Source organism: Phytophthora cinnamomi (assembly GCF_018691715.1).
Source record: "Phytophthora cinnamomi strain GKB4 chromosome Unknown Contig62, whole genome shotgun sequence".
NCBI classification, from domain to species: Eukaryota; Oomycota; class Peronosporomycetes; order Peronosporales; family Peronosporaceae; genus Phytophthora; species Phytophthora cinnamomi.
In genome coordinates this window covers 948,524-965,805 of record NW_027150995.1, presented here as the reverse complement: position 1 = coordinate 965,805, position 17,282 = coordinate 948,524, and the positions used below count along the sequence as shown (strand labels likewise).

The 17,282-nt window shown below is 55.9% G+C and overlaps 6 protein-coding genes across 9 annotated transcripts; 4 read left to right on the top strand and 2 right to left on the bottom strand.

The window, feature by feature from the left end:
* Positions 1-158: 158 nt before the first annotated feature.
* Positions 159-1,097, bottom strand: IUM83_07003 (DNA excision repair protein ERCC-1; the record flags this gene model as incomplete). The annotated part of the gene is made up of 1 exon (XM_067931256.1): positions 159-1,097. One exon carries the CDS (start codon positions 1,095-1,097, stop codon positions 159-161), a length of 939 nt encoding a protein of 312 aa, XP_067787013.1.
* Positions 1,098-1,256: 159 nt separating this feature from the next.
* IUM83_07002 (Metal Ion (Mn2 -iron) transporter (Nramp) Family) lies at positions 1,257-3,010 on the top strand (the record flags this gene model as incomplete). 2 transcript variants are annotated; one of them, XM_067931255.1, is made up of 2 exons in its annotated part: positions 1,257-1,535; positions 1,598-3,010. In XM_067931255.1, 2 exons carry the CDS (start codon positions 1,257-1,259, stop codon positions 3,008-3,010), a joined length of 1,692 nt encoding a protein of 563 aa, XP_067787014.1. The 2 variants fall into 2 exon arrangements, with proteins under 2 accessions (XP_067787014.1, XP_067787015.1); XM_067931254.1 differs by lacking the exon at positions 1,257-1,535 and having other exon boundaries at positions 1,574-3,010.
* A 213-nt stretch (positions 3,011-3,223) lies between these two features.
* On the top strand, positions 3,224-6,640 carry IUM83_07001 (the record flags this gene model as incomplete). Of its 3 annotated transcripts, none has more annotated exons than XM_067931252.1 (3): positions 3,224-5,027; positions 5,112-6,280; positions 6,332-6,640. In XM_067931252.1, the coding sequence occupies 3 exons, from the start codon at positions 3,224-3,226 to the stop codon at positions 6,638-6,640; spliced, it is 3,282 nt and encodes a 1,093-aa protein (XP_067787018.1). The 3 variants fall into 3 exon arrangements, with proteins under 3 accessions (XP_067787018.1, XP_067787017.1, XP_067787016.1); XM_067931251.1 differs by having other exon boundaries at positions 4,967-5,027; XM_067931253.1 differs by lacking the exons at positions 5,112-6,280; positions 6,332-6,640 and having other exon boundaries at positions 3,224-4,171; positions 4,431-4,454.
* A 14-nt stretch (positions 6,641-6,654) lies between these two features.
* Positions 6,655-7,139, top strand: IUM83_07000 (Trehalose-phosphatase; the record flags this gene model as incomplete). Its single annotated transcript, XM_067931250.1, has 2 exons — positions 6,655-6,974; positions 7,130-7,139. The coding sequence occupies 2 exons, from the start codon at positions 6,655-6,657 to the stop codon at positions 7,137-7,139; spliced, it is 330 nt and encodes a 109-aa protein (XP_067787019.1).
* A 44-nt stretch (positions 7,140-7,183) lies between these two features.
* IUM83_06999 (Chitinase domain-containing protein 1) lies at positions 7,184-8,778 on the bottom strand (the record flags this gene model as incomplete). The annotated part of the gene is made up of 6 exons (XM_067931249.1): positions 7,184-7,212; positions 7,278-7,416; positions 7,495-7,574; positions 7,643-7,841; positions 7,914-8,549; positions 8,629-8,778. 6 exons carry the CDS (start codon positions 8,776-8,778, stop codon positions 7,184-7,186), a joined length of 1,233 nt encoding a protein of 410 aa, XP_067787265.1.
* Positions 8,779-11,421: 2,643 nt separating this feature from the next.
* IUM83_06998 (Molecular chaperone (DnaJ superfamily)) lies at positions 11,422-13,456 on the top strand (the record flags this gene model as incomplete). The annotated part of the gene is made up of 4 exons (XM_067931248.1): positions 11,422-12,311; positions 12,993-13,068; positions 13,142-13,269; positions 13,339-13,456. The coding sequence occupies 4 exons, from the start codon at positions 11,422-11,424 to the stop codon at positions 13,454-13,456; spliced, it is 1,212 nt and encodes a 403-aa protein (XP_067787178.1).
* Between the last annotated feature and the right edge of the window lie 3,826 nt (positions 13,457-17,282).

The window sequence follows — 17,282 nt, the reverse complement described above, 5'->3', positions numbered from 1 at the left end:
GTGTCCTTGCATACAATTTTGATTTCGATATCGTACGTCTTGAGAAATATTCAATCCATGCGGGGTGCACTTGAAGATGCTGCAGTAATTGTTGACAGAACTTCAACAGAGCGACAAGGTTTTCGTGCTCTCTTGCATATTGAGAGAGCCCACCACGGTCACTGCTTTGTGAACGGCTCCTGAAAAGTCTCGAGTAGTTGCCGCACCTTCTTGGCGCCTACGCCGGGGCAAAGCGATAGTTCTTCCATGGAGGCATTCATCAGCCCCTTTACGTTTCCGAACGTAGAGAGCAGCGTGACCACATCCGTCTTGTTCACCGACCGAATAGAAGTGAGCACGTCGTTAGCCTTGGGCAGGAACTCGGCCTCCACTTTCTCCTTGATAATGGTCGCCGACTTGTTCTCGTAGGCTTTAAATGTCTCCAGGTAGCGCGCAGCCTCCAGCCAGCTCCACGCAAGCACGAGAGTGAAGTCGCTCAACAGCGCAACACGGTTGATCTCCCGCAGCGCTACTTCGTTGTCGTCCACGTCCACGAAGCACAAGACCAGCTTGGTCTTGTAGCGGGTGGGGTCATCCTTCTTCACGCTCTGCACCCGCTCGTCCAGATACGTATTGTGCAGCAGGTGGTACCTCACGCTCAAGAACAGCACGCAGCACGAGTTCTCGCCCATGACGTAGTCCGGGATCAGGCCGTCGCGGAACTCGAGCCCCACGTTGCGCACGGACTTGAGCATGGGGTTGCCCTTCTGTCTCCGGTTCACGTAAACGGTAGCGGCCGCGTCTCTCACTGGAGGTCTGTCCTCCTGCGGCGGCGGTGCGACGTACGACGAGGTCTTCCTCAGCTGGGCGAAGGCCTCGCTGAACGTCAGAGAGGACGGCGCGGATCCGTCCTCGCGCGGCAGGTAGCGTGGCGCCGCGTCGTCGGCGCCTGCAGCCACCGGGGGAAGCGTCCGCGAGTCTAAAATGCTTGGGACGCTGGCGTCGGAGGCCGCAGGCGCTGGAGACGGCTGCGAAGAAGCTGCTGCCTCGCCAGCGGCACTGCTGGTGCTGTCGCCGCCGCCATCGCCGTCACTAGGAGCTACAGCTCCGTCTTGCATTTTACAGCTGCTGATGAATCGTGATTGGTCGAAATGAGAAAAGTGTCGAACTAGCGCTGTGATTGGCTCGTGCGAATTATTCGTTTAGACAGGGCTCACTTTGGCACTGTCTCATCTAGGTGATCGTTACGCAGCCTGCACGACGTGTCAATTGGTAAGATGCCAGCGACAGCGGAGGAGATCCTGCGCCCCAGCGGCGCGACGCTTAGCGCGTCGTACTCGCGACTGTCGGAGCTGCACGGCGACGCTCACATGATGCCGGAGCGGCCGCCGTTCTCGTGGGGCAAGTTCTGGTCCTTCGTGGGGCCTGGCTGGCTCATGAGCATGGCCTACCTGGATCCGGGCAACCTCGAGGCCGACCTGCAGAGCGGCGCCTACTCGCGCTACGAGCTGCTGTACGTCACGTTCTGGAGCACGGCGCTGGGCGGACTGTACCAGGTGCTGGCGGCCAGGCTCGGCTCCTGCACGGGCGCCACCTGGCCGAGCTCTGCCGAGCCGAGTACCCGCGCGTCGTGACCTACGCCGTGTGGATCATGATGGAGCTGGTGATCATCGGCTGCGACATTCAAGAGGTGCTGGGCACCGCCATCGCGCTGCAGATCCTGTTCGGACTGCCGCTGTGGGTGGGTTGCCTGATCACCGCATTGGACACGTTCACCTTCCTGGCCATCGACAGACGCGGCGACAACAAGAGCAACCGCCTTCTCGAGACCTTCTTCATGGGCCTCATTGGCATCATGTGTGCGTGTTTCTTCGTCGACTTCACAGTGAGCAAGCCCAGTGGCATCGAAATCACCAAGGGCATCGCAATCCCGCGCATCGACAACCAGAACGTGATGCAAGCCGTCGGCATGCTCGGCTCCATCATCATGCCGCACAACGTTTACCTGCACTCCGCGCTGGTGCAGTCCCGCAGTGTCCACCCTCGTCGAGGCACCGGCGCTGGACCCGTCAAAGAGGCCAATTTCTACTTTGGACTGGAAGCAATCTTGGCGCTGTTTGTGAGCTTTCTCATAAATATGTTCGTGATCTCAGCGTTCGCGAGCACCTTCTACAGTCAGCAGTGCGACGCCTTGGGTGCCGATGTGACCTCCGACGTCTACGCTGCGGGCATTCAGACCGCATGCATTCCGTTTGCAGCTGCATTAGTGTCTGGAAACTCCATCTACAGTGCAACAACAGGACTTACTTGCACCATTGAAAACGGAGCCGTGGCAGCATCTTGCACGCAGTGCTACACAACAAAACACGTCGTGGGATACTGCCAGCAAGTCGGACTGAGAGAAGCAGGAACTGCTGTGAGCAGTTCACTCGGTCACTACGCCAAGATCATCTGGGCCGTTGGGCTAGTCGCTTCCGGTCAAGCATCAACAATGACGGGGACGTACGCCGGCCAATTCGTCATGGAAGGCTTCCTGGATCTGCGCATCGCTGCCTGGAAGCGAGTTGCAATTACGCGCACGATGGCACTTGGTCCGGCGCTGGTTGTTGCACTGCTAACCGAGTACGACGGCTTCCACAGCGACATCGTGAGCGAGATGATCAATGTTATGCAGAGTGTGCAGCTGCCGTTCGCGCTGGTGCCTCTGCTCACGTTCACGAGCAACAAGCGGCTCATGGGTCAGCCGTTCGTCTACAACCGGTGGGTCGTGCTCGCACTGGTCATCGGCACGCTCGCGCTCTTCGGCGTGAACTACGCGTTGGTCTTCCGGACGCTGCAGCAGAGCTTCGACCTGTCGTCGAAAGGCTGGACAGTCGTGGCTGCGGTGGCCACCTTCTACGGCGCGTTGGTACTGTACCTCATGGCGTTCCCGTTCGTGTCCTGGTACAAGTCGCGGCGCGAGAACGAAGTGTCGCTCGCCAACCTGCAGCGGCAAGAGGCTCAGGCCGCCAGCGAGCGCATGCTCGCGTAAGAGATATACTTTGCGCGCCACGTCTCAGATGTTGAAGACAGCGACGCTGTCTCCTATTGGTCAACTTGAATCAAACTCCGTCTAAATTACAGATGTAGCCTCAACAGTCTTGGGCACCGCAAAAGTCTCCGCACTCGCACTGAGTATCGGGCGTGCGACGCCGTTGAAGTACCGTCACTCTTGAATCTGCCGCCTCGCGCGCACATCGCCTGGATGGGGGAAGACGCCGCCGCGCTGCACGTGGCGGCCGCGTCGCCGCCCGCCAGCGGCGTCCTGTCGCCGCGCAACGAGTTCTTCGTGTCGCAGCGCGCCGCCACGGACTTCGAGCTGAGCCGCCTGGACACGCTGTCGCTGGAGGAGCAGGAGATCCTGGCCAACATCCAGGAGCTGCAGCTGCAGCTCATGCGGCTGTCGCTGGAGGAGGAGGAGGACAGCGACGACGAGTCGACGGACAAGGCGGCGGGCGCGGCCGGCAGCCAGCTCATCGTGGTGTCCAACAACCTGCCGGTGCTGCTGGAGCGCCAGCCGCAGACCGGCCGCTGGAAGGCCACCAAGACCACGGGCGGCCTGGACAAGCTCATGTGCCTCACGGGCGTGCGCGCCGAGATGAACTTCCTGTGGGTGGGCTGGGTGGGCCAGCACATCCCCAAGAGCGAGCACGAGGCCGTGCGGCGCTTGCTGCTGCAGCACAACTGCCTGCCGGTGTTCCTGTCGTCGGACGTGGCCTCCAGGCACACGGGCTTCTCGTCCGAGGTGCTGTGGTCGCTGTTCCACTACGTGTCGGAGCCGGTGCCTTTCACGTTCAACGCCGGCGGCAACTCGAGCTTCCACTCCACCAAGAGATTCAGCAAGCAAGACTGGAGAGCGTACGAGTCCGCGAACGAGAGCTTCGCGGATGCGATCGCCGAAATATACAACGAAGGAGACTCCGTTTGGGTGCACGACTACCACCTCATGCTGCTGCCGTCGCTACTGCGCCAACGTATCCCGCCGTGTCGGATTGGCTGGTTCCTGCATACGCCGTTCCCAGCTTCGGATGTCTATTGCCGTCTCCCCGTGCGTTCGCAACTGCTAACGGGCGTGCTGCAGGCAGATCTCGTAGGCTTTCAGACCTTCGACTACGAGCGCCACTTCCTCTCCACCTGCCACCGGCTGCTTGGGGTGGAGTGTTCGCACAAGGGTGTCCGTAGCTCATTTGCCGATCGCGACCACTTCACGTCGATTGGCGTGTTTCCGATTGGTATCAGCTTGGAGCCATTCGCCCGCGCAGCGTCCAGTATGGCGACTCTGAATCGGGTGAACGAGCTTCACGATAAATTCGGTGGCAAGCGTATCATTCTTGGTATCGACCGGCTCGACAACATCAAAGGAATCCCCCACAAAATGTTGGCCATGGAAATGCTGCTGGACCGGTTCCCAGAGTGGCAGCATAACGCCGTGCTAGTGCAGATTGGTATATCGTCTCGTTCAGGTGTGGTCGACAGCAAGTCCACCGGCGCAAAAAACGCAAGTGATAATGGCCGGAGACCCAGCTCCAGCAGTGCCAGCGGGGACAACGCCAGCATACTCCCTCGGTCTTCGTCCTATCCGATTGTAGGCCCAGGAAGCTCGACTGGCACTGACAGTCCTATCAAAGGTTTGTCAGAGTCACCACCCGCTGCTGCAAGCCCTATTGCAACCGGCAAAGGCAACATCGGATACGACGCGTGTCACCAACTCGAAATGAGTTCTCACAGCTATCACAATATCGTAACCCAAGTGAACCAGATCGTCGGACGCATCAACGGAATTTTTGGGACTCTAGACTACGCACCGATTCATTTTATCCAGCAGCAAGTGACGCCGCACGAAGAATTGTGCGCTCTATACGATCTGGCTGATGTGTGCCTGGTGACATCTACACGCGATGGAATGAACTTGGTCTCTCACGAGTTTATTGTCTGCCAGCAGCATTTCATGCGCAACAAGGATGAACGCAGAAAAGCTGCCCGAGCTGCCGCTAGAGGTTTTAGCGACAGTAGCATTAAAAGTGATGGCACGTCAACTCCAGGTCCTGCGCTTGGAGCTATTAAAGCTGTCGACAACACAGAACTCACGGGAGAAGGCACAGCGAGAGGTGGAGTGCTGTCACCTATTGCATCACCACGGCAGTCGTCAGCCTCTGTTCTGACGGATTGGGAAGGCGAAGATGGCGGACCAGGTGTGTTGGTGGTGAGCGAGTTTGCTGGTTGCTCACAGTCGTTGAGTGGCGCTATTGTTATTAATCCGTGGAACACGGAAGACGTGGCTCTAAGTATTCACCAAGCTTTGAGCATGTGCCGCACTGAGCGTGAGATCCGTCAGCAGAAGTTGTACCGGTATGTGTCGTCTAACACGGCTTCGACTTGGGGAGAAGAGTTTCTGGAAGAGCTTGGTGAGGCTGTAGAGAAAAACCGCAAGACGTCAACGCAATTGCCGAAGCTTGACAAGAAGGCCATTGTGCAAGCGTATCGCAGTGCACAGAATCGCGTTATTATTCTTGACTACGATCGAACCCTGACACCGCAGCACTCTCTTCTCCCCCTTGCGGCTGTGGGGCCGAATTTCAAGTCGCTGCTCGATGCACTCAGCGCTGATGAGCGCAACACAGTATTTATTGTCAGCGGTCGTGAACGTAAATTCCTTGAGACGTGGTTAAATGGTGTGCGCGTCGGTGTTGCCGCCGAGGACGGATTTTTCTATCGCATGAATTTGAGTAACACGCGCGAGCAGTGGAAGACAATGAGCAAATTCCAGTATGATGTGGCAACAGCTCGGTCTGGAGGAAGTACAACGGCAACTGTGGCTGGTGTAGGAAGTGTCAGTGGTGGCAGCCTGGATGCGTCATACTCGAGCGATGCCCACAGCATGATGCACATGAGTATGGGTAGTCTACCAACATATTCTCACCATGCTTCTGCGCCAGGTTCAACAGATACTGGAGACAATACGCCAGTCACGGGTGGAAGCATCGCTCCGACTGACGACTCGTTTGGTGGTGATGACATGTCGTGGAAGGATTTGGTGTTGCCTACGATGCTCATGTTTACGGACAGAACGCCAGGAAGTTACATTGAAGACAAGGAAAGCTCTCTAACGTGGCACTATGGAGATGCTGACCCACATTTCGGAAGCTGGCAGGCGAAGGACTTACAGATCATACTTGAGCGGCAGCTCATTGGAACGGCGCTGGAAGTATACCAGGGACACATGTCAGTCAGCGTTGAGCACGAAGGGTGTACGAAAACGCGTGTTCTCGAGGGTATTCTCAAGCATTTATCGCTTCCTGAACAAATATCCAAGAAAAGTGACCAGGAGGTTGACTTTGTCCTGTGCGTGTGCGATGATGTGACTGACGATCAAATGTTTCAGACATTGAACGCATTGGTCACTGAGTCTAATGAACGTCATGATGAACGGAAGAGGGAAGGGAGGAAGAGCAAGCAGCTAACGAGCGTATTCGCCGGAATTCGATCGCCTTGGGCAAGTCTGTACCTCCTCAGCTACACGCGCAGTCAGTTCCGTCTGCTGCGCACGTTTCAAAGGCAAAGCCCCGAATGCCACGACCGAGAGGAGGAAGTGGTGTCACTGATGAACTGGAGCCAACTATAAAGATAAGGGGCGGGATGAAAAAACGTCGGCAGAATGAACAGCTAATCGGTGCGGCAGCGGCAGCTGTGCGAGGACACGAAGACTATTCCACCGACGACGAGGAGGAGTTGGCCGTTGGGGATTACGTGGACGATGACAACAAGGTGGCATTTAGTCGCTTGCAGAAGGTTCCTGTGCGACTAGCAGAAGACGTCTCAATCTTTGCCGTGGTCGTTGGACCAGACGTCCAACATAGCGGAGGTCGTCATGCCTGGTCGTTTGCAGTGGACTCACTGGCAGACGTGCGCAAGGTTCTCAAGGATTTTGTTGATGAAAGTCGCAAAGGAGGAACTGGGCCAGCCACTGCAGCTGGCGACTCAAATATGCCTCCAACAACAGCTCCAACCGGAGGGGATGCCACTGCTAGCCCCTCACTACCGCCTTAAGACTCGTAAGTAGTAAAACTCACTGGGCTCAGACTAAATAACGTGCTTGCACTAACGCACAAAGTCTTGGGTAGTTTTTAGAAATGGAAATCCTCACAAGTTGACAGCTGATTGTGGATTACAACAGATCGTAGAAGAAGTCCAGTCCTGCCACAAAATGATGCACATCAGTTAGTTCGTGACACCAGAACGATTGTTCCACTCATGTGCACCTTGTCCAAGCTCCCAGATTGCAACGCCCACACCATGCTCCTTGTACAACGTCAATCGGTCTTGCAGGAACTGCAGACACGGGAAGAAAACTACGTGGTGGCTCCCCGTGTCGGAAGCAGTGTATACGTGTTGGCATTCCTAAGAGAACATCGTAAAGCCAGAGCTTTCAGTATCATGTAATTTGTATCACGTACGCACTATGGCAGTGACACGTACATGAGCTGTGGGATCCCAACGAATCTTGGAGACTTCGTTGTCCTTCAGCGACTGAATGTACGTGTTTCCCGTGATCGCATCTGGAAGCAGAACATCAAGCGCTCTCAGAACTAACACCCGAAAGCTTTTGCCAACATCGCATACTCACCTCCGTTATCGTAGCCGTAGAATGGGATTCCCATCAGAATCTTTTGCCGTTCCATCGGTGACATCTTCTCCAGCGTCTTCTTCAGCCACGGGTACGGCGCGTTTGGCCCTGGTGCACTAAAGTCGTACGCATTCATAGAAAAGCGATGCACCAACGGTGCCAAGTCGGCGAAAATCTCGTGCGTCACCGGCAACTCGCCCTACAGCACCAACCACCCGCCCTCTCCTAATTAGAAGTCAACCCCAACAGCACGGCTCTGCATCACGCTCACCTCGTTCGAGCTTCTGGAGAGCACAAGAATCAGCAACTTGTCCGCTGATCGAAATGCCCGACCCATTTGCTGCAGCATATCCACCGTCCCTGCCATCACGGGGATCTCAAACACCATCCCGTCGAAGTCGTGTTCGTTGGCCAACGCCAGCATCTTCTCAATAATCACGGGCACGTCCTCCGAGCTCAGCCGGTTGCGTTCGTAGACGACACGGGGCACCACTGCAGGACCCTCTCCCTGCTTCTCCTGTCCCTCTACACCATGCTTAACGTCGCGCACCCACTGACTGTCGATATCATGCGTGCCTGTGATGATCGGCACGTGGTCGGGGTCTTCGCGCAGCTGCAGCCACACGGGCGAGATGTACGTGAACTTGGAGCGGAACTGCTTGGCCCAGTCGTAGCCGCGGTTGTTCCACGGCGTCACGTAGCCCAGCGTCTCGCCCCGGAACTGCTTCACCACGTCGCTGGCCGCACGCGCGTGCTCCTGCAGCACGAGCTTCGGCTTGAGCTTGGGCGTCACGAGGCCCCGCGCCCAGACGGAGGGCACGCCCCCGCTGCCGTCCTCCACCTGCGCCGCGCACTCCTGTCCGTTGCACTGCACCTCCACCAGGTCGTCGCGCTTGACGAAGTCCAGCTGCAGCAGCGCACAACGGTATCCGTCAGACCCAAGTGAAGCGCTACTTCACACATTGGTTTTGGAGTTTTAGGGGTACGTTGCTCGTCACGAAGTCGAAGTCGTCGTCGTCATCTTCCTCCACCTCGTCCGCCTCGTCGTCGCTGCTCCAGGCGTGGGCGCCGCGCTCCATCGCCAGCAGCAGCGTCAGGAAGCACGCGGCCAGTGCCGCCAGCAGCGCAGGCTTCATGATGTTGTGCTGGAAGTATCCGGATTGTGATTGACGAATTGGTTTGGACAGGTGAAGTAACGCTAAGTAGTTGTAGGAATTCAATTGAAAATCAATTATTGATTCATATTGGAATCGATTGAAATAAAGAATAATTTCATGATTGATATCTATTAGTTTTAGGTATTTGTATTCAAATATGTACTGCATAATTTAAAATCGTTTTCATAGTCTTAAATTATAATAATTCGTAATATTGTATTGATGTTCAGTGAAATAATTATACGGTTGTGAAGTACAGTTGAAGCGGCTGAGTCAGCGCGCTAGTGAGAAGACCTGCACGCTGGGTATGCGCCAGCTAAAAGGACGAAACGAGCCTTCGTGCAGCAGCACCGTTGTAGCCGTGGTTGAGCCTCAACCACGAAGAGGCCGCGATCGGGGTGTGCGCCCGCGCACGTGCGTCGTCAGCACTGGCCTGAGAATGTCGATTGCCAATGACGTGGAAATGGTTTTGTTTCGAGCGCTGGCCATTCTAGATGCACTGGGGGCAGATTCCTGGGGAGACGATGTCGATCACACACTGACAAATAGGATGGGTGTGCGCGTGACAATGGCTCCTTGGCATTCCGGCAGACCGGGATCCAGTCAATGGCCGATGGCAGCGAAGGCTCGTCGGGTCGCTGACAGTGCAAGCAGTTGCCAACTCGGCGCTGACCACCACGAACCTCGAGTCCAGCTCCTTCTCCAATCTCAGCGACCCATGCGATGATTCCTGCCCCCTACAGCCACGTTTGGTGCCACGGAACGTGCGTGGCCTGGGCAGCACATGCATGGGTCGTCGCACGGTGGACGCGCAACGAGTGCTACGTGCTCATTCTGTGTTTTGACAACGGGAAGACACATGACGGCGGAGCTGAAGAAGGAGTCACCCCAAGGATGCCGGTCGATCGCGGCTCGTAGTGTTGGCAGCAACACCGACGGAGAGTCGTCTCGAAGGTTGTTTTACGTCGAGCCCGAGACCATGGCTCCGGAGCATTGCCTCCACGAGCAAGCGGAGCCCACCGACAATCAAGAGGACACGATTGTTCGGGAGTTGGCGCTTCGCGCTATGACCCACTTTCGAGAACGACTCAACATGTCCGATCTGGTGCAAGGAGTATCGTCCGAGACTCGGTCCGACGGAGAGTTTACAATCACATCGAGTGCTACGCTTCCTTGCACGGCCCATGAAATCACCCACGTATTATCACCGGATAACACGGACCGCTGGAACGCCACCATGGTCGAGATATTTGGAAACGACTACGGCTACGGGGTGACGGTGCGCTCAATACCTAAGAACAACAATGATGAGCAACCTTGCAATCACCACCAGGGGAGCGACGAAGACGCACACTTGTCGATCAAGGTAGTCCACTTCAGCGGGTTAATTCCTCTGCTTTCCAAGAAGACGACAACGCTCTTCTTGGACTACATTGAAGTGTTAACCGACCCCAACCACTCGGACCTGAAGACATGGCGCGTAGTACAGAGCCTCGAACGCGACGAGAGCGGTGTGCTGCATGTGAGCGATGTGCTTGCAGGCTACTACATTGAAGAACACCGGGAGGCGCAGCACACGCAACTCTGTTTCTTAGCTTTGCACTCGGCGGTCAAGGTTCGCGATCACACGGTCCAGCGTCTACAAAAGCTTGCATCGTTAGTGAACAAAGCCGCCGATCTCGCCCTCCGCCGACGCCTTGGCGCGCAGCGTCTGGTAGATCCTCCCCGTTCTGCCTCGGGGCGATCCAGCATCACCAGGTCGTTTGCGTCACTGTCATCATCGGCCTCCGCATCAGCCTCGGGATCTCGACCTCCCCCGACCGGACTTCCAGAAGGAGAGGGAACCACCGACTTGACTGCCTGCACTAGCTGTGAGGACTCGCTCACAAGTTTCTTGAAAAGGAAACGCTTTTGCCGAGTCTGCGGCCAACTCGTGTGCGGCTCGTGCGTATCGACACACGAAGTGGAATGCCGAATCGGCTTCGTGGTTCGAGTCCCTGTGTGCACGCCCTGCATCAAGCGCCTGCAGCGCGAGGCGTTTGCGCTCGTTAGTTACGACGAGTGCCACGATGTACAGTAGGTAGTGTAGGAAATGAAAGCATTTGAATTCATGAGCAAAATCGGACACTTGTTGAGGTCGCACCAACCCTAATACACGTACTGAACCAGCTTTTCTTAAGATGTATTAGTTGGCGACTATCAAATGTTAGCTGAATAGAACGCCATCACCTGTGCCTGCACCTGTTCCCCCACTAAGGCTCGATCTACAGCCGCTGTGCGCATACGACTCGCTTCCGCCGTCGTAGGCCAATTCGGGTCAGGCGGCTTCAACTGCGTTTGGGATGTCGCTTGCCGGTGCTCTAGTCAGACCTGAACCCGAGGGTGGCGGCCCCACTCAAGCGAGCCCGCGTATCTACAGATTGAGCACACACACATCGATGCGTATCCAGCCTGCTGACCCCTTCTTGGATAACATCTCGTCGTGAACGAGATGCTCGAGCAGGTCGGCTCGCGCGGAACAGATGGGGGAGTTCCATGTTGAATAACCGTTGTTACAACAGTTAATGCATGTTAAGCTTTTCAGTGTTATCAACACCGCGCGCCACTCACCTTCGGACCATCATGGCGGATGCCAGCAGCGCCGAGGACGCCGCGTACTGGCGGCAGTTCGAGCGCGACTACTACGCGCTGCTGGGCGTGGCGCGCGGCGCCTCGGGCGAGGACATCCGCGCGCGCTTCCGCGTGCTCTCTCGCGAGTTCCACCCGGACCGGCGCCGCGACGCGGGCCTCGTGGTCGCCGCCAACGCGCAGTACGCGGCGCTGGACCGCGCCTACAAGGTGCTGTGCGACCCGCTCAAGCGCCGCGCCTACGACTCCTACGGCGAGCGCGGGGTGCTCGTACTGGAGCAGGATGCCGCCGCCTCTCGCCGCTACGCGCTGGGCGCGCACCTCTCGACGCCGGACGAGCTGCAGCAGCACGTGGAGGAGCTGCTGCGTCGCGCCAACCAGCAGCAGCTGGAGGCGCAGTTCTCGTCCTTCAGCGAGATGTCCATGCACGTGGACGCCTCCGACTTTGTGCGCACGCCCGCGCGCGGCCTGCGCGGCCTGTTCCGCCGCGGCGAGCGCCTCGTGGAGCGCTCCGAGATGACCATCCACCAGCGCACCGTGTTCCCGCTCTCGCGCAGCACCACGCTGACGCTGGGCGGCTACATGTTCGACAAGGCCGGGCTGGCCATGGGCAGCTTCACGGCGCAGCTGGCGCACACGTCGCCGGACCCGAGCGTGCCGTCCTTCACGCTCTCGAGCGAGCTGGGCTGGACGCCCAAGCTGCACTGCCAGATCAGCCAGCCCGTGTCGCCGCACACGGTCTTCATGGTCATCCCGGAGCTGGACGACAACGGCCTCGACATCTCCCTGGGCGCCAACCAGCTGCTCTCGCCGCAGCTCCACGGCGCCATGATGTGGAGCACGCGCGACGGCCTCTCGGGCTCGCTCAGCCAGGACGCGGGCACGTACAGCGCCACGGCTGCAGTGGCCGTCAATGGTGGCGGACCCAATGTATCTTTCCAGCTGCGGAGGATGCTCATGGCGGCCACGACGGCCAAGGTGTCGCTGCGCGCCAGTCTCGCGACTGGCCTGTCGTTCGTTGCCGGCGCCAGCCGAGAGATCTCTAACCGCACGCGCGTGGCGCTCGGCGTGCTGCTGGCGCGCGCCGGCGTGACTCTGCGTGTGGGCTTCACGCGCGGTAGCGTGCGCTTCGTGATGCCCATTTTCCTGTCGCCGTTCTCGGCGCAGTCGGCGTTCTCGACCTTCTGTGCAGCCACGTCGCCGTTCGTGGTCGCGGCTGTAGTGACGCAGCTGGTGAAGCCGGCACAGGAGCGCAAGCGGCGGCTGGAGCTGCAGCACCGCCACGACATGCGTGTGCAGTACCTTGGCGCGGCTCGACAAGGCGCGCTGGAGCAGCAGAAGCTGATGCTCCGGTGTGCGAAAGAGAAGACGGAGCAGGAACAGCAGCGCGAGGACGGAAAGGGGCTCGTGATTTTGCTGGGGAGATACGGCAAAAACCCGACGAGCCCGGACTCGCGTGAACCGCGTGGAGATGATCTGGACGTGGCGCTGAGGGCAATGCGGGAACGGGAACTGAACGGCGACGGTGGAGACGACGCCGATGCTGGAAGTGGTGATAACATTAGTCAGCAGGAGGCGGAAGCGGAGCTGTTGGAGCAGAGGTGGATCGACGTGACGGTCCCTCTTCGATTCTTTGTCAAGGTAGGTCATCATCTCAACTTCATATTTGTTGTGTGTGTGACTTCATGCTAACCTCTGCTGCGATGACATTCAGGATGGAATGCTTGCGCTGAACGCGACTTCCAAGGCTGGGCTTCTAGGATTCTACAACCCGTGTGTTGGTGAAGATCTGACCATTGCTGATGCACGATCATCTTCCAACTCTGCCATGAAGCCGTTGCTGTAAGTATCTCGCTCTGTGCTCGTTTGTGATTCGTGACCCTCATTCATGCACGTATATTTGTTTCACAGCTACGTCCGCTATGCGTACGACGGTCAAGTGTTCGAGGCCACTTTCGATGACGACCAGGCTGTCAGCTTGCCGTCACGGTACGCCCAGGTCATGGGCCCCGTGGGCAGTGTGTACTAGGCACTGCCTAGTAGGCAATATAGAAGCGATCATTGCGTGCTAGAGACTGGATATCGAGCATTATGTTGGCACGTTTAGACTAATCGATGAACTCCCACCGTCGCTGATTGCATGGGTTGGTCTGTCGACAGACTCTGTAAGCAACATACATTGACCTAAACGGCATGAGACTTGCTGGTCACACTTCTTACTTACAGTAGTGTCATTAGTGTTGGCCGCGGTATTTACCACAATATCCGCTCAGCCAAACAATGAACTCTTCCAAGAACACCTGCGCCAACGACAAGAAAGCGTAGTATACACTATATAGTAGTACTATACAGCTCTCTTCTCCTGAATCAAACGGCTAAATCGATCGAGTAAGGAGCGCATCTGCACATTTACATTTGAAATTACGTAGGTGAAGCTAAACATGAAGAAAGCATATTAGCAAGTTACTAGTAACAATTGCGCATCCACATTGCACCATTTCCCGTCCAAATTGGGAGAGTCATGAATGGGTTGGTAGTAGTGGGAATTTCGGATAGCGGTACTACTACTACTACTACTACTACTATCATTCCCCTGAAGATATATTCTAATATTACTATTCTAATACGCTATCAAGACAATATTAATAATGTAGTACTACTATAATACTACTAATGGATCACCCCGAGCTTTCGCTTGCTTTCCTCCATGCGTCTTACTTCGAGGCGATTGTGGCGCAGAATTAGCTGCTGTTGCGCTCGCTCAGTTTTTGTTTTCGTTCGCAGTGGACTCATCACAATGGAGCCTGTTGAGCACACGCGTTCTTGAAACGCAGTCGAGCAGCCCCGTCCTAACCAAACAGGTACAAGTTTTGCTACCGACGAATATGTCTTCTCGCCAACTTCCGCAAATCAGCGGGAAACATCAATGTACCCACACAACTGCTCTACATTCCACACACGAGCGTTTCGTTTCCTGTCTCGCACACTTAGTTTGGCCAGGACTCTTTCGTACTCTTCTTTGACCAAATACTGTACTTTTGCCACATCAGCGCATGCCCGGCTGAAAAATCTGCATATTGATCATCTTAGCGAACATGTAGTGGTACGAATGACACGGATTGCGGTGCTACCTCTTGGACAGCTCGGTCGTAATCAACTCGGCGGCAGCGCAGAGCTCGTTGCTACACAAGTGATGCACTTGTTTACCGCATACACAGCATGGAGATGTCCGTGATACGTCGCCCCAGTGGCACCAAGCTTAGCGCACTTCATCGTGTGTTGTTTGAGTGGGTAGGTGGAGAATCGCAATGTGAGAGATCCTAAACGAAGCAAGGAAGGGGGGGGCTGAGAGCCACGACCTTCAATGTCTTGGCGGGAGCGATAATAGTAGACCTAATAGCTCTATGTCTTAGAGCTATTATGCATTTTCCACTACTAATTACCTAAGGACCTTGAACTATAGATATAATAATAATAATAGTAGTGATAATATTACTACTATCACTACTAATCCGCTCAGTGCTACCAAACCGTATTCATGATGTCTGCTAGTGTTTGGCAATTCAGCGTTAATATCGATTATATTATCCATTATAATATTTTTCATACCTCATTCTCAAGCTGATATTAACGATTGGAAAAGTTACTATCATCGATATTAAAATATAAAATGTTAATACTAGATTGGCGTTCAGAACACCAGCAAACCGGTCCACTTGCCCGATGTTCAGCGGACATTAGAGGATATTAATCGTTAATAATCCACAGTGGTAATATATTTGATATTAACTTTGAATATGAATTGTCATAACTACTCGTATTAATAATGCCTGCCATCCAGTATTCACCCACGCCGTCCTAGCCGCGAGGATGAGACAATCTGGAATTGCGGCCATCGGTCCATTTTCTCTTTCGACGCTACGTGGCAGGCGGTTTGATTGACAAGAGCACCACCACCACCTCTGCATACTACCATGGATTTCTTTAACAAGGCCAAGGAGGCGGCGGAGAAGTACGCGGGTGGCGGCGACTCGAGCAAGGATGCCACCGCCGACGACAAGAAGAAGAGCGACTCGATCTTCTCCAAGGCGATGGAGGCGGCCGAGAAATATCACGCCAAGGAGAAGGTGGTCGAGTTCGCCCAGAAGCGCGTCGCCAAGAGGGAGGAGGAGAAGCTCAAGCCTGACTACGAGGAGAAGAAGGACAAGTCCGTGGTGGACAAGGCCGTGGAGGCCGCCGAGGACTTCCTGGCCAAGCAGGAGACAAGTCTGGGGACGTCAAGCAGGTTGAGGAGGTGAAGGTCAAGGAGACTAAACCCGAGGACAACAACGAGCACTGCAGACCCAGAGCTAGTTCCAGCTCCAGCTCTAGCTCGGACGACGAGGAGAAGCACCACTCGCGCCACAACAAGAGCCCGAAGAACCAGTCGGACAGCTACCAGGCGTGCTACCCTGACAATCGTGACAATAATCCGACGTACCCGAGCGCGAGCGCTGAGGGTGACATGTATGGCTCGTTCTCGAAGATGAACGTGAGCAACAACAGTGCACCAAGTTACGACGCGGACTACAATAGCTCGGCGTATCATCGCTCACAGCCTACTCGCAATGAAGACAACTACAGCGCCGAGAGGTACCCGAGCTACGAGTCGGAATGCAGCCGTCAGATCGTCCCCGAAGCACCGCCAGCGTACCAGCCGGCTAGCAGCGGCTACCCCAGCGGAAACAACACAGGTTCTCCGAGATATCCTAACAGCTCGAACTATCCCGACAACTCGAGCCGTAATAGCAACCCGAGTGATGGCTCGCGCTACGAGACGTACCAGGAGTACTGGAGTCGACAGGACAACGGCGACAATCAGAGGAACGAAAAAAAATATTCGAGCTACCCCAGCGGTGCTACTGGTGGTTACGGATATGGTGAGGCGAGCGGAATGAGCGGAGGTGCGTACGGGAGTCGCGACACGTACGGCAATAACAGCCAGTTTGGACGCTCGAATGAAGGCAACGGGTACGGCGGCAACCGCAGCTATGGAGGTTACCCCAACGATAGCGTCTAAAGCTACTGGCACACTTGCGGACTAGCTGCTTGACAAGATGGGTCAAGGTGCCCAGGCTTCGCTAGTAAAGAAAATAAATGGTATTCATGTTATGCAGCACATTGTGCGCTTTTGTTGCAGCCTCGAGTGCTTTGTTTCCTTGCACGGCGCATGAAATCACCCACATATTATCACCGGATAACAGACCGCTGGAACGCCGCCATGGTCGAGATGTCTACGGCTACGGGGTGACGGTGCTATGACCAACAATGATGAGCAACCTTGGTATCACCACCAGGGGAGCGACGAAATCACGCACTTGTCGATCAAGGTAGTCCACTCCAGCAGGTTAATTCCTCTGCTTTCCAAGAAGACGACAACGACTACATTGAAGTTCTAACCGACCCCAACCACTCGGACCTGAGGACATGGCGCGTAGTACAGAGCCTCGAACGCGACGAGAGCGGTGTGCTGCATGTGAGCGATGTGCTTGCAGGCTACTACATTGAAGAACACCGGGAGGCGCAGCGCACACAGCTCTATCTCTTAGCTTTGCACTCGGCGGTCAAGATTCGCGATCACACGGTCCAGCGTTTACAAAAGCTTGCATCATTAGTGAACAAAGCCGCCGATCTCGCCCTCCGTCGACGCCTTGGCGCGCAGCGTCTGGTAGATCCTCCCCGTTCTGCCTCGGGGCGATCCAGCATCACCCGGTCGTTTGCGTCACTGTCATCGTCGGCCTCCGCATCAGCCTCGGGATCTCTACCTCCCCGACCGGACTTCCCGAAGGAGAGGGAGCCACCGACTCGACTGAGCT